General features: G+C 41.0%; 1 protein-coding gene across 4 annotated transcripts in view; it reads right to left on the bottom strand.

Moving 5' to 3' along the window:
• SLC24A2 (solute carrier family 24 member 2) overlaps nucleotides 1-15,906 on the bottom strand; it is a 271,443-nt gene that overhangs the window by 14,502 nt on the left and 241,035 nt on the right. For all 4 annotated transcript variants that reach the window (XM_015117622.3, XM_077966014.1, XM_015117621.3 and 1 more), the window contains one exon: nucleotides 14,338-14,478. In XM_015117622.3, the coding sequence (XP_014973108.2) occupies nucleotides 14,338-14,478 (141 nt within the window). The remainder of the gene's footprint in view (nucleotides 1-14,337; nucleotides 14,479-15,906) is intronic.

Raw genomic sequence — 15,906 nt, 5'->3', positions numbered from 1 at the left:
CTGCAACCTCTGCCTCCTGGGTTCAAGCAATTTTCCTGCCTTAGCTCCTGAGTAGCTGGGATTACAGGGACCTGCTACCACACTCCGTTAATTTTTTTTTTTACTTTTAGTAAAGGCAGGGTTTCACCATGTTGGCCAGGCTGGTTTCGAAATCCTGACCTCAGCCTCCCAAAGTGCTACGATTACAGGTGTGAGCCATCGCACCCAGCCATTAGATCTTCATTTATGAAAGCAATTTTTTTTTTAAAGCTAGGACTCAGCTGGATTCTGAAGACTGAATTCCCTGAGCCAGTGCTAGGAGATCAAGTTTTCCAAGGCATTCAGCTTATTAAATTTCCCATCCTTTGCATCTGGTCACAGTCACTGTTTCAGGATCCTACATACAATGAGGGTTTCATCTTCCATGGCTGTGCTCTGTTACAGGAAAGAGAAGAGCGCTCTTGCCATGTGGGGTCACATGTGTGATTCGAGCCCCAACCATTGCTTGATTCTGGGTAATGTATGAGGATAATGAAAACCTTTCTACATGCTTTAAGGTGTGGCATAAGTACTGGGTGTCCCAGGAGAGTCCTCATTTCATAGATTGCTCGTTTTCCAGGTTAGCTCATTTAATAAATGTATAATTATTATTTCAACCTTGTACCTCTGCCTGTTTGTTCTTTGAGATAACTTCACAAGTCAGAATCAAATCATTTGAACATATTTCTCATCTGAAAAATATCATAACTGAGCTACAGAAAATTCCTAGCCATAAGGTAGAAAGCGAGGTATCAGACAAGGAATTAAAGGAACTAAATTCAAATGAACATACTAGTGACAACCTCTCTAAATTAATATTTGATGCTCAACCTCTCTAAATTAATATTTGATGACCTCTCTAAATATTTGGCTCATAATTAAGAAGCCAATTAGTAATTAATGGGCATCAAAACATACCTAATGTTGCATTAGGGGCTCAATGAAAAAGGCTAAAAATAAATTTTCTTTGTGAATTTTCAGAGTCTTCATCATAAGCTAGAGGTAGATAAAGTCTGAGAACTTACTCTGTACCCAGATCCTGAACTAGAGATAAAATTGAAACTAGGTCTGCCTGACTGTACCGCATGTGCTCCCAATATCTAGGTTATACTGACTCTTTCCTAAAGAAAAACAGGGCCAATAATGCTCAAAATATACTCTGCCATAGACATAATGATCATGATCATGATCATGATCATCATACTAGGCTCTGCTCTGAATGTCAGAAAATAAAAAAAGCATCAGGGAAGTAGAAACTAGCATTCCAGCTGTATGGCCATCTGCCTCGCCCAACCTCCCATGTTGTTCCTGCTTTGGAAGTATCAACCTTCCATGCATCAGCAGTTGGGCTAAGTGGTTCCCCAACTGTCAAACTACTTTACCATTTCCATTCTCACAACCCAGGTGATCACTTCTTCTTTCATTTTTCTTGGACCATTCTGTTTACTTGGACAACGTGGTCTCATTCCAGACATCTCTGCTCAGTAGCAACTGTACAGTCATTTAGTTACCAGTGTCATTGGAAGGCAGAAAATAGCCCTTGGAGCCAAGGTCTAACACGACAGTTTATGGTTATAATAATGGGGGTTCATCCTGACATCTGCTGGGATGGACCTCATACTAATCAGCAAATAAGCAAATTGCATCCATGTGCTGGCCATTTTGTTCCCATGTTGTGGTTTACTTATATAATTGACAGTGGATGCTCTCATTAGAAGCTTTTAGTACATCAGAGTGATATCGGCTTGGCTTGGAAAAAGTTGCTGGACATTAGCTGGTTGTACAAATTAGCTATATCCTTACTGATTTAAATTCAACAAATATTCACTAAGCATCTACTCTGTGTAAGGTTCTGGGACATATATTTAATGAAGATCCACCCCCAAATCCTACTGAAGATTAAAAGTATGGTCTCTGGATTAATATGACTGGTATTGAAATCTCTGCTCACAAATTAACAGCAATGTGACCTGAGACAAATTATTTAATTTCTTTAAGCTTAGGCTTCTTCATCTGTAAAATGGGAGAAAAAACAATCTAGTTGTTTTGAGGACTTAATGTACATAAAATGTCTACCAAAGTTCCTCGCACATAAGTGCTCAGATAATTATACTTGTTATTAGACAATACAGTCATGCCCTGGTATCCATGAGGGATTACTTCCACTGCCCCTGAGGATACCAAAATCTGCAGATGCCCAAATCCATTATATGAAATGGAATATTTACATATAACCTTTGTGCATCATCCCATATACTTTATTTAGTTATGAGACAGACTTTTGCTCTTGTTGCCCAGGCTGGAGTGCAACGGTGCAATCTTAGCTCACTGCAACCTCCGCCTTGTGGGTTCAAGTGATTCTCCTACCTCAGCCTCCCGAGTAGCTGGGATTATAGGCAGGCATGTACCACCACGCCCAGCTAATTTTTTGTATTTTTAGTAGAGATGGGGTTTCTCCATGTTGGTCAGGCTGGTCTTGAACTCCTGACCTCAGGTGATAAGCCCGCTTTGGCCTCCCAAAGTGCTGGGACTACAGGTGTGAGCCACTGCACCTGGCCCCCATATATTTTAAATCAGCTCTAAATTACTTATGAGGCCTAATAAAGTAAATGCTATGTAAACAGTTGTTAAATTGTATTGTTTTTATCTGTATCTTTTTACTGTTGTATTAAAATTTTTTTTCCTGAATATTTTCAATCTGTGATTGTTTGAATGCAGAACCTGCAGATATGAAGAATCGACTGTATTATTCTCATTTTAGTTTTTAAGAGATAAAGAAACTGATACTTGGGGAAGTGAACATGACTGTGAAGACCTGGACTAGAGTCTTGGCTTTGCCTCTTTCTAGCTGGGTGTGCTTGAATGAGTCGCCACACCTCTATGAGTCTCAATTACTTTATCCTTGTTAGACCTTGCTTGGCTCATAGTAGACACTCAATAAATACTTGATGAATGAATTAATAGAAACTGCAAACACCTAGCTGGGTTCTCAGGTTCCTTCCTAGTTCTAATGGGTCACGTTTTCATATCTTATTAGATGCATTTTTGTTTTGCAGGAGTATCTATCCTAGTCATGAGAGAGGATAACTTTTTGAATCTTTATTTTGTTTGTTTTCAATTTTCATCAAAGACTTAGTCCTCATTGAGGTTTATATTTTAGTTCTTTTACTTTGGAAACAAAGCCATTAATTTAAGAAAACTGTAAGTGTGAAGCCCATATTATGTGAGCTGAAATTACGCACAGTTCAACAAACACTGTCATACAATTTGCATATAAAGCAGAAATAAAAGCTAGTGGGAATACTATACACTCTGAAACTATATACATTAAAAAATCATGTTTTCCTTGTAAATACTGTCAAAGTTAAGTATGTTCATCTCCTTGGGTAAACAAAATCCATGGAAGAGGTTGCCAGGCCCTAAGGAGGAGCAAATAGGTATTAATAATTTTTCCTCTCTCTTTCCTCTCCCTATATATTTTCTCAAGAGGTCCTTGTGGAAGCACATGAGTTCTATGGGGGTTTGCAAAAATGGGCACAATACTTTCCTGCTCCTCTCATCAAGAGGTAAGGTCTGTTTTTCCACCCTTTGAATCTGGGCTGGCCTTATGACTTGCTTTGACCAATAGAATGTATTGGAAGTGACAGCGTGCAACTAGATCTCAAGAGGGCTTTGTAGCTTTCATGCTTGCTGCTCTTGGCACTTTGCCATTATGTGAATAAGTCCAGGCTAGCCTGTTTTGGGATAACAGACTATGTGGAGCAGAGACAAGCTGTTCCAGCTGCAATAGCCTGTGCCTACCAGCTCCCAGCCATTGTTAAGTGAGCACCACTAAGACCAGCAGATGAACTGTCCAGCAGAGGATAGCCCAAATTGCCAATTCACAGAATTATGGACTAAAAAAATGTCTTGTTTTAAGTCACCAGGTTGGGGTGGTATGTTACACAGCAAAAGATGACTTATACAAGGTGAAATCTAACAAAAATCTTCTAACAAAGCATGATCACTTATTGGCTTTTGTGTCAACTGGCATGGTTTCTTTCATTTGGCATATTGTATATGTAGAATACACCCATATGTCTTCCAAACCAATATGCTTTGAGAATAAACTGGGACTGTCCTGGGTAAACTGGGATGTATGATCACCTTAAACGTGCAGTAGCTTATTGATGGTTATCTCATTATGCTTTCCTTAATCACAGAATGTCATGGCTGGCAGGGAATCTAGAAATCTTCCAACCCTTTATTCACAGAGGAGAAAAAATGGGGTCCAGAGTTGAGAAGTGCTTTTCCTAATGTATAGTTAATCAGTTGGTGGGGGAAAACCCATTACAGTCAATGTGGTAGAATGAAAATGATCTGGAGTCAGGGAACTTGGGTTCAAATCCAGCTTCTCATTAATACAGTTGTACAGTCTTGCTCCATGGTTATATGTGGCCATGTCTGGTTTCCTTTACTAAACTTAGAGTGCCTTAACAATAGAAATTGTAAATTTTGTGTCTCTATATCTCTTTTTAAAAAAATATACTTTAAGTTCTTGGGTACATGTGCAGAATGTGCAGCTTTGTTACATAGGTATACACATACCATGGTGGTTTGCTGCACCCATCAACCCGTCACCTACATTAGGTATTTCTCCTAATACTATCCCTCCCCTAGCCCCCCACCCCGTGACAGGCCCCAGTGTGTGATGATCCCCTCCCTGAGTCCATGTTATCTCATTGTTCCACTCCCACTTATGAGTGAGAATATGCGGTGTTTGGTTTTCTGTTCCTGTGTTGGTTTGCTGAGAATGATAGTTTCCAGCTTCATCCATGTCCCTGCAATGGATATGAAGGCATTCCTTTTTTTGTGGCTGCATAGTATTCCATGGTGTATATGTGCCATATTTTCTTTATCCAGTCTATCATTGATGGACATTTGGGTTGGTTCCAAGTCTTTGCTATTGTGAATAGTGCCACAATAAACATACGTGTGCATGTGTCTTTATAGTAGATTGATTTATAATGCTTTGGGTATATACCCAGTAATGAGATTGCTGGGTCAAATGGTATTTCTAGTTCTAGATCCTTGAGGAATCACCACACTGTCTTCCATAATGAAGTAATTTACACTCCCACCAACAGTGTAAAAGTGTTCCTATTTCTCCACATCCTCCCCAGCATCTGTTGTTTCCTGACTTTTGAATGATCACCATTCTAACTGGTATGAGATGATATCTCATTGTGGTTTTGATTTGCATTGCTCTAATGACCAGTGATGATGAGCTTTTTTTCATATGTTTGTTGGCTGCATAAATGTCGTCTTTTGAGAAGTGTCTATTCATATCCTTCACCCACTTTTTGATGGGGTTGTTTTTTCTTGTAAATTTGTTTAAGTTTGTAGATTCCAGATCTTAGCCCGTTGTTAGATGGATAGATTGCAAAATTTTTCTCCCATTCTGTAGGTTGCCTGTTCACTCTGATGGTAGTTTTATTTTAATTTTCCTGTGCAGAAGCTCTTTAGTTTAATTAGATCCCATCTGTTTATTTTGGCTTTTTTGCCATTGCTTTTGGTGTTTTAGTCATGAAGTCTTTGCCAGTGCCTATGTCCAGAATGGTATTGCCTAGGTTTTCTTCTAAGATTTTTATGGTTTTAGGTTTTATGGTTGAGTCTTTAATCCATCTTCAGTTAATTTTTGTACAAGGTGTAAGGAAAGGGTCCAGTTTAAGTTTTCTGCATATGGCTAGGCAATTTTCCCAACACCATTGATTAAATAGGGAATCCTTTCCCCATTGCTTGTTTTTGTTAGATTTATTAAAGATCAGATGGTTGTAGATGTGTGGGGTTATTTCTGAGGCCTTTGTTCTGTTCCATTGGTCTATATATCTATTTTGGTACCAGTACCATACTGTTTTGGTTAATGTAGCCTTCTAGTATAGTTTGAAGTCAGGTAGCATAAGGCCTCCAGCTTTGTTCTTTTTGCTTAGGATTGTCTTGGCTATACAGGCTCTTTTTTGGTTCCATAGGAAGTTTAAAGTAGTTTTTTCCAATTCTGTGAAGAAAGTCAATGGTAGCTGGATGGGGATAGCATTGAATCTATAAATTACTTGGGGCAGTATAGCCATTTTCATGATATTGATTCTTCCTATCCATGAGCATGGCATGTTTTTCCATTTATTTGTGTCCTCTTATTTCCTTTTGTAGTGGTTTGTAGTTCTCCTTGAAGAGGTCCTTCACATCCCTTGTAAGTTGTATTCCTAGGCATTTTATTCTCTTTGTAGCAGTTGTGAATGAGAGTTCACTCATGATTTGGCTCTCTGTTATTGGTGTATACGAATGCTTGTGGTTTTTGCACATTGATATGGTATCCTGAGACTGCTGAAGTTGCTTATCAGCTTAAGGAGATTTTGGGCTGGGACAATTGGGTTTCTAAATATACAATAATGTAATCTGCAAACAGAGACAATTTGACTTCCTCTTTTCCTAATTGAGTACCCTTTGCTTCTTTCTCTTGACTGATTGCCCTGGCCGGAACTTCCAGTACTATGTTGAATAGGAGTGATGAGAGAGGGCATCCTTGTCTTGTGCTGGTTTTCAAAGGGAATGCTTCCAGTTCTTGCCCATTCAGTATGATATTGGCTTGGGTTTGTCATAAATAGCTCTTATTATTTTAAGATACATTCCATCAATACCTAGTTTGAGAGTTTTTAGCATGAAGGGGTGTTGAATTTTGTCGAAGGCCTTTTCTGCATCTATTGAGATAATCATGTGGTTTTTATCATTGGTTCTGTTTATGTGATGGATTATATTTATTGATTTGCGTATGTTGAGCCAGCCTTGCATCCCAGGGATGAAGTCCACTTGATCATGGTGCATAAGCTTTTCGATGTGCTGCTGGATTTGGTTTGCCAGTATTTTATTGAGGATTTTTGCATCAATGTTCATCAGGGATATTGGCCTGAAATTTTCTTTTTTGTTCTGTCTCTGCCAGGTTTTAGTATCAGGATGATACTGGCCTTGTAAAAAGAGTTAGGGCAGATTCCCTCTTTTTCTATTGTTTGGAATAGTTTCAGAAGGAATGGTACCAGCTTCTCTTTGTACCTCTGGTAGAATTTGGCTGTGAATCCATCTGGTCCTGGACTTTTTTTGGTTGGTAGGCTATTAATTACTGCCTCAATTTCAGAACTTGTTATTGATCTATTCAGGGATTTGACTTCTTCCTGGTTTAGTCTTGGGAGGGTGTATGTGTCCAGGATTTTATCCATTTCTTCTAGATTTTCTGGTTTATTCGCATAGAGGTGTTTATAGTATTCTCTGATGGTAGTTAGTATTTCCTTGGGATTGGTGGTGATATCCCCCTTATCATTTTTTATTGTACTCATTTGATTCTTCTCTCTTTTCTTCTTTATTAATCTGGCTAGCAGTCTATCAATTTTGTTGACCTTTTGAAAAAAACAGCTCCTGGATTCATGGATTTTTTTTTTTTTTTAAGAGTTTTTCATGTCTCTATCTCCTTCAGTTCTGCTCTGATCTTAGTTTTCTCTTGTCTTCTGCTAGCTTTTGAATTTGTTTGCTCTTGCTTTTCTAGTTCTTTTAATTTTGATATTAGAGTGTCAATTTTAGATCTTTTCTGCTTTCTCCTGTGGGCATTTAATGCTATAAATTTCCCTCTACACAGTGCTTTAAATGTGTCCCAGAGATTCTGGTATGTTGTGTCTTTGTTCTCATTGATTTCAAAGAACATCTTTATTTCTGTCTTCATTTCGTTATTTACCCAGTAGTCATTCAGGAGCAAGTTGTTCAGTTGCCATGTAGTTGTGCAGTTTTGAGTGAGTTTCTTAATCCTCAGTTCTAGTTTGATTGCACTGTGGTCTGAGAGACTGACTGTTATGATTTCCATTCTTTTGCATTTGCTGAGTGTTTTACTTCCAACTATGTGGTCAATTTTAGAATAAGTGAGATGAGGTGCTGAGAAGAATGTATATTCTGCTGATTTGGGGTGGAGAGTTCTGTAGATGTTTATTAGGTTCACTTGGTCTAGAACTGAGTTCAAGTCCTGAAATATCCTTGTTAATTTTCTGTCTTGATCTGTATAATATTGACAGTGGGGTATTAAATCTCCCATTATTATTGTGTGGGAGTGTAAGTCTCTTTGTAGGTCTCTAAGAGCTTGCTTTATGAACCTGCGTGCTCCTGTATTGGGTGCATATATATTTAGGATAGTTAACTCTTCTTGTTGCATTGTTCCCTTTACCATTATGTAATTCCCTTCTTTGTCTCTTTTGGTCTTTGTTGGTTTAAAGTCTGTTTTGTCAGAGACTAGGATTGCAACCCCTGCTTTTTGTTTGTTTGTTTTCTGTTTGCTTGGTAAATATTCCTCCGTCTCTTTATTTTAAGCCTTTGTTTGTCTTCGCATGTGAGATAGGTCTCCTGAATACAGCACACTGATGGGTCTTGACTCTTTATCCAATTTGCCAGTCTGTGTCTTTTAATTAAGGCATTTATCACATTTACATTTAAGATTAATATTATTATGTTTGAATTTGATCCTGTCATTATGATGCTAGCTAGTTATTTTGCCTATTAGTTGATGCAGTTTCTTCATAGTGTCGATGTTCTTTACAATTTGGTATGTTTTTGCAGTGGCTGGTTCCAGTTGTTCCTTTCCATGTTTAGTGCTTCCTTCAGGAGCTCCTGTAAGACAGGCCTGGTGGTGACAAAAATCTCTCAGCATTTGCTTGTCTGTAAAGTGGAGATTTTATTTCTCCTTTGCTTATGAAACTTAGTTTGCCTGGAAATGAAATTCTGGCTTGAAAATTCTTTAAGAATGTTGAATATTGGCCCCCACTCTCTCTAGCTTGTAAGGTTTCTGCAGAGAGATCCATTGTTATTCTGATGAGCTTCCCTTTGTGGGTAACCTGACCTTTCTCTCTGGCTGCCCTTAACATTTTTTCCTTCGTTTCAACCTTGGTGAATCTGATGATTATATACCTTGGGGTTGCTCTTCTCAAGGGGTATCTTTATGGTGTTCTCTGTATTTCCTGAATTTGAATATTGGCCTATCTTGCTAGGTTGGGGAAGTTCTCCTGGATAATATCCTGAAAAATGTTTTCCAGCTTGATTCCATTCTCTCCATCACTTTCAGGTATACCAATCAAACGTGGATTTGATCTTTTCACATAGTCCCATATTTCTTGGAGGCTTTGTTCGATCCTTTTCATTCTTGTTTTCTCTAATCTTGTCTTCTCACTTTATTTCATTAAGTTGATCTTCACTCTCTGATATCCTTTCTTCTGCTTGGTCGATTTGGCTATTGATAGTTGTGTATGCTTCACAGAGTTCTTGTGCTGTGTTTTTCAGCTCCATCAGGTCATTTATGTTCTTCTTTAAACTGGTAATTCTAGTTAGCAATTTGTCTAACCTTTTTTCAAGGTTCTTAGCTTCCTTGCATTGGGTTAGAACATGATCCTTTAGCTTGGAGGAGTTTGTTATTACCCACCTTCTGAAGCCTACTTCTGTCAATTCATCAAACTCATTCTCCGTCCATTTTTGTTCCACTGCTGGTGAGGAGTTGTGATTCTTTAGAGGAGAAGATGCATTCAGGTTTTTGGAATTTTCAGCCTTTTTGCTTTCTCCCCATCTTTATGAATTTATCTACCTTCAGTCTTTGCAGTTGGTGACCTTCGGATGGGGTCTCTGAGTGGACGTGCTATTCCTTTGTGTTTTTTAGTTTGCCTTTTTTTTTTTGTTTTGAGACAGAGTCTTGCTCTGTTGCCCAGGCTGGAGTGCAGTGGCACAATCTTGGCTCACTGCAAGTTCTGCCTCCCGGGTTCACACCATTCTCCTGCCTCAGTCTCCCGAGTAGCTGGGACTACAAGTACCCGCCACCATGCCTGGCTAATTTTTTGTATTTTTAGTAGAGACGGAGTTTTACCATGTTAGCTAGGATGGTCTCAATATCTTGACCTCGTGATCTGCCTGCCTTGGCCTCCCAAAGTGCTGGGATTACAAGTGTGAGTCACCGTGCCTGGCTCAGTTTTCCTTCTAACAGGCCCCTCTGCTGCAGGTCTGCTGGAGTTTGCTGGAGGTCTACTCCTGACCCTGTTTGCCTGGGTATCACCAGTGGAGGCTGCAGAACAGCAAAGATTGCTGCCTGTTCTTTTCTCTGGAAACTTCATCGCATAGGGGCACCTGCCACATGCCAGCCAGAGCCCTCCTGTATGAGGTATCTGTTGGCACCTACTGGGAGGTGTCTCCCAGTCAGGATACACGGGGGTCAGGGACCCACTTGAGGAGGCAGTCTGACCCTTAGCAGAGCTTGAATGCTGTGCTGGGAGATCTGCTGCTCTCTTCAGAGCCAGCAGGCAGGGATGTTTAAGTCTGCTGAAGCTGCACCCACAGGTGCCCCTTCCCCCAGGTGGTCTGTCTCAGGGAGATGGGGGTTTTATCTATATGTCCCTGACTGGGGCTGCTGCCTTTTTTTCAGAGATGCCCTTCCCAGAGAGGAGGAATCTATAGAAGCAGTCTGGCCACAGAGGCCTTGCTGAGCTGCAGTGTGCTCTGCCCAGTTTGAACTTCCCAGTGGCTTTGTTTACACTGTGTTGGTAAAACTGCCTACTCAAGCCTCAGCAATGGTGGACATCACTTCCCCACCAAGCTCAAGCATCCCAGGTCGACCTCAGACTATTATGCTGGCAGCAAGAATTTCAAGTCAGTGGATCTTAGCTTGCTGGGCTCCGTGGGGGTGGGACCCATCGAGCCAGACCACTTGGCTCCCTGGCTTCATTCCTCTTTCCAGGAGAATAAACACTTCTGTCTCACTGGTGTCTAGGCACCACTGGAGTATGGAAAAAAAACCACTCCTGCAGCTAGCTCAGTGTCTGCCTGAATGACCGCCCAGTTTTGTGCTTGAAACCCAGGGCCCTGGTAACATAGGCACCGGAGGGAATCTTCTGGTCTGTGAGTTGCAAAGACTGTGGGAAAAGCACAGTGTCTGGGCTGGAGTGCACTGTTCCTCATGGCACAGTCCCTCCACAGCTTCCCTTGTGTAGGGGAGAGAATTTCCTGACCCCTTGCACTTCCCAGGTGAGGTGACGTCCCACACCCTACCTTAGTTGGAAATGCAGAAATCACCTGCCTTCTGTGTCGATCTCGCTGGGAGCTGCATACTGGAGCTGTTCCTATTTTGCCATCTTGCCAGCAATCCTGTCTTTATATCTCTTAAACACTGGCTAAGGCCCAGTATTTGGCACATAATAGGTGCTCAATAAATATTTGAGAAGGCAGTTGAAAAAAACCAAAGTGTTCTTCATAAAAGTCTTATTTCTGCTTGGAACAACAGAGATTATACTCAGAAAAAGAAAAGAAATCCAGTCCATTCCAGGTCTGGCACTTGGGGGAGCAATGAGGTAAAGCCCCGCTGGCTACCCTGCTCATTCTGCAGGGGCTGGCTCTCAGAGGGGGAATGCACAGGGAGCAGAGGACTGGGGACAGCTCTGTTTTCTTGCTCTGTGCCTCTCGGGATTGTGGCATCAGCCAGAGCAGTTGTCATGACCCAGGTAACAACTGCCTTGATTGATTTTTGTTGGTTTTCCAAAAGTTACCAGTTGGGAGCTTTTGATCTTCTCTAAAAGCTTCTTTGACCTTTCAACTCAGATTACCAAGAGGATAAACACTTTGCCAGCCCTTTCTCTGAGTTCCTCCCACCCGTGAGAGTCAAGGGCCTTGACTTATTGGCATCTTCCTCCCATTCCTGCACATCTTCCTGAGTGCCTCAATGGTTGTATGCAAACATCCTCTCATCAACCAATCTGCTCACTCTGCTGGGGGCCACACCACATGAAACCCTTTTTGGGAATTTAGAAAACTGTATCTGTCTCCCTGATTTTCCTCCCTAGGGCCAAACAAAAGCATTGGACTAAACAGTAGAGCAATGGGGGCGGGGGGGTGGGAAAGAGAGAGAGAGAGAGACACTAGAGACAATGCATGCATATCTTAGAAATGTCAATGTGGTGTGAGCCAAGAAAAATCAAACACATTCAGCTGTTTGGTTGTGGGTTTTCAGGAAGCCAGGCCTTTGCATAGTGCAGATGATGTACAATGGTATCTTGAATAAAGAAACTTAAATATTGCTTTAAGTGAGCCACACCTGTGTCATGTATCCTTTACCAGGAAACCTATACTGTTGGGAGTCCCTACAAGATGTCCTTTCTTGTTGTATACTTGACAAGACATGGCTCTCCACTAGGCTGTATTATTTAAGGGCCAGGCTAATGGGATGGGGTTTTTCTTCTGTCTTTTTCAAATGAAGGAGCTCTTGAAGACTTAATGATAAATTATGCTGAAAGTTATCAAAATATTCTATTCCGAGTGCTTTTAGAAATGATTTTTTTAAAAAATGATTTTTTTCTACTTTCTGGCATCACTAAATATGAAGCAAAGCCAAAGCCATGTGGTCACATAGACCTGGGTCTGGATCTCAGCCCTACTTTCTAGGAAATGACTAGGTATAAATTAGCTAATTTCTCTGTGCCTAAGTTTTTCTATTTATGCCAACAATATACATATTCCTACCCTAGACGTTTCCTGAAATTACATAATATAGTTTACTGTGGGCCAATAACTCAAGGCCCTGGGCTCTCAGGGTTGGGAAGGACTTTTAGAATAAAGGTGGGCAAAATGTTCATCCTCTTGCCAATCTGAATTGAAAGATCCAGAAGGTATTAGAGAAGATCAAAGCCTCCTGATTGGCAGCTGCTGGCAAACCAACAGGAATCAATCAAGGCAGTTGTTACCTGGCTTATGACAACTGCCCTGGCTGATGCACAGAACAAGAAAGTGGAGCTGTCCACAATGCTCTCCTCCCTGTGCAGTCCCCCTTTGAGAGCCAGTCCCTGAAGCATGGGCAGGGTAGCTGCTGGGGCTTCTCTCATTGCTTCCCGCAAGGGCCAGCCCTGGGATGGACTGGATTTCTGAGTATACTGTGCGCTGTTCCAAGCAGAAATGAGACTCTCACGGGGAACACTTAGTACAGAATCTGATGCATATTAGGTATACAGTTTTGTTGAATGAGTTTGTATGTGTGGTGCTATACTAAGTAGAGCTGTTTCTCCTTCTCTCATTAGTTCTTTCACCTCTGGGGCTAATGGCCCAAGAACTCACTTCAACAATAGTGGGTGGGGGTATACTCAACAATAGTGGGTGGGGGAGTGTAGATATGGTCTACACTCAGAGTGTACTTGGCTGATGTTGTGTTCGGAGCACCCAGTACATGATAATGGTAGATAATAAAATCGATTAAAGTAATGATAGTAACATAAGAGAGAGAACATCAGACATGTAGGCATTTATATTACATAAATGCATCTCTTTACATTTTTTGAATTAATTAATAATGTTCATAGTCACAAGAATGCTCAAGAAAATGTGAGTAACCTTCCTGCCTCAGACCTTCAGTTGCCCTTCTCACCTTCTCAGAGACAATCACTGTGGTGGTTTTAAAACACAGTTGCAAATTCTTTGACACTCTTCCCAACAGGAGAGTGATATGCTACATGACACTGATGTATTCTACGTAAACTTTTTGTCTCCTTTCCCTTTAATCAAGACACACTTATGACTGCTTTGGTCAGTAGGGCATAGCAGAAGTGAATCTATGTAACTTCTGGGACTGAATCATCATAGACCATGCAGCTTCTGCCTTCTGTCACTGCAACACTCACTCTTGGAGTCCTGACTCACCTCTTACATAAAACATTTCACTATCCTGAGGCCACCATGCTGTGAGGAAGCCCAAGTCACATGAAGAGGCCATGTTTAGGCATTCCAGTAGACAGTCCCAGCTGAGCCTAGTCTTTGAATAATTTCTGCCCAGGTGCCAGAAACAACAAAGAAGCCTCCAGATGATTGTAGCCCCAAGATGAGATACACGTAACCCTTCAAGTCTTCCTACTCAGGCCACAGACATTATGGAGCAGAGACAAGCCATCCACAATGTGTCCTATTCAAATTCCTGATCGACAGGATCCAAGGGCAGACTAAAATGATGGTTGTTTCACACCACTAAGTTTTGGGGTAGTTTGTTATGCAGATTTGATAACTTGAACAATCAGTATGATTGTGTGTCTGCTGAGAGAAATTTGTGTCTTCTTATATGTCACTTTCTCTTTCCTTAAATTTTTTTTGTTACATAATAGTTGTACCTATTTTTGCGGTACATGTGAAATTTTGATACAAGTGTATTTCCTTTTTCCTTTTAACGCAAACTGAAGCAGGCTATGCACCCTGTTATGTACCATACGTTTTACAAGGAAACTATTTTAAAAATGCTTTACTTACAGGTTTGCGAACATCAGGTAAGGTAATCCAGAGAGGAAACACTATGGGGAAAACGATCAGAAATGTGACTTGCTTGCGGGTTTCAGAAGGCCAGGCAAGGCTAAGAGGCTGGTCCTCCTCATCATCAGCTGTCTCTGTGGTCTGTGGCAGAAAAAGAGGTAAAATTAAACAAACAAAAATGTTAAATGTACACAGGCACAATAGCAGGAGCACAGAACAAGGGGAAAGCTCCACGTCTTATCAGGAGTTTTCTGGACTCATTCCAGTAGCTTCATATGTGTGTTTTTGAGGTTTGTAAGAAAACCTCATTTGTCACAGTCTGAGTCCTAGGAACAAATAATACATTGCCCAGCCATGAGCATGTAAGAATTTTCTTTTCTCTCTTGAATGCTCTTCAGCTTCTCATGTTCATCAACTGATTGTTCAACTGGAGTGGGCTTACAAGTACAATTCACGAGCTTCTTATAAGAAACTATCTGTGGAGGAAAAGACTTGATGACCACCATCTCCCCCATCTTTCCATTTCCTTGAAGACAGAGCCACAAGCTTCAGGCTCCTGGGGAAGGAGAACACTGATAAAAATTAAAATTTCTTTGTTTCTCTTTTGTGTTTTGAACACTGATTTTCATCAGGCCAATGAAAGTAACCACAGAAACAATTCAGTAATACTACTAAGAGAGATTAACTTCCCACTGGCCTTGGAATAACTAAGTGCATAGATTTTTGTGTAGTTGTGTTTTTTTTCTTTCATTGATACTTTACATATTTATGGGGTACATGTATTTTTTACATGCATTGAATGTGTAATGATCAAGTCGGGGTATTTGGGGTCTCCATCACCTTGAGTGTTTATCATTTCTACGTGTGGTAATATTCTGAGCCCTCTCTTCTAGCTTTGAAACATACAGCGTGTTGTTGCTAGCTATGGTCACCCTAGTCTCCTAAGGAACGTTAGAACTGATTTCTTCTAACTGTAAGTTTGTACCCATTGACTGACCTCTCTTCATTTCTCCCTCTCACCCTCACACCCTTCTCAGGTTGTCAGTTAGTCACCTGCTTAACCACAGTTAAGTTCTAAGCCATTGTACTTGCAGCCAAAGACAACTTATGCAAACATATGCCTCAGTCCTCAGAAACAGAAGGTAGAAGTCGAGCAAGACATTAAACCTGCACAGGGTGTTGGAGCCAGGGAACAAACTTCAGAGTCTCTGACTTGGCAGCCAGTGGCCAGCGTTTTATTTGTCAGCCACTGAAGTCAGTAGCTTCTGAAGTCAGGGCTGGAAGAGATGGAGGATCTGGGCCCAGCAGGGGGTGACTATTAGACTGTCAGCTGAGCCCTCAACACTTCCAAAACAGCACTGTAGACATCATCAATCACTCCCTTCCCTGCTTGTTTAAAAATGAAAGTGCAGCAGTGGACCACGCATCAGATCTAAAAATATCAACAGGAACTTTTCCACTGATGCTTCCTTTTGAGACCATATAAATAACTTTAGAAAGCTCCCACCCCTGGGGCTTTTGCTTCCAGCACCACACACTTTTCAAACAGTAACAGAGCACCCCTCCAGC

The sequence above is a fragment of the Macaca mulatta genome, chromosome 15 (genome assembly GCF_049350105.2).
Source record: "Macaca mulatta isolate MMU2019108-1 chromosome 15, T2T-MMU8v2.0, whole genome shotgun sequence".
Taxonomy (NCBI): Eukaryota; Metazoa; Chordata; class Mammalia; order Primates; family Cercopithecidae; genus Macaca; species Macaca mulatta.
The sequence above is the reverse complement of the archived record's forward strand: the minus strand, read 5'-3'. Positions and strand labels throughout refer to the sequence as shown.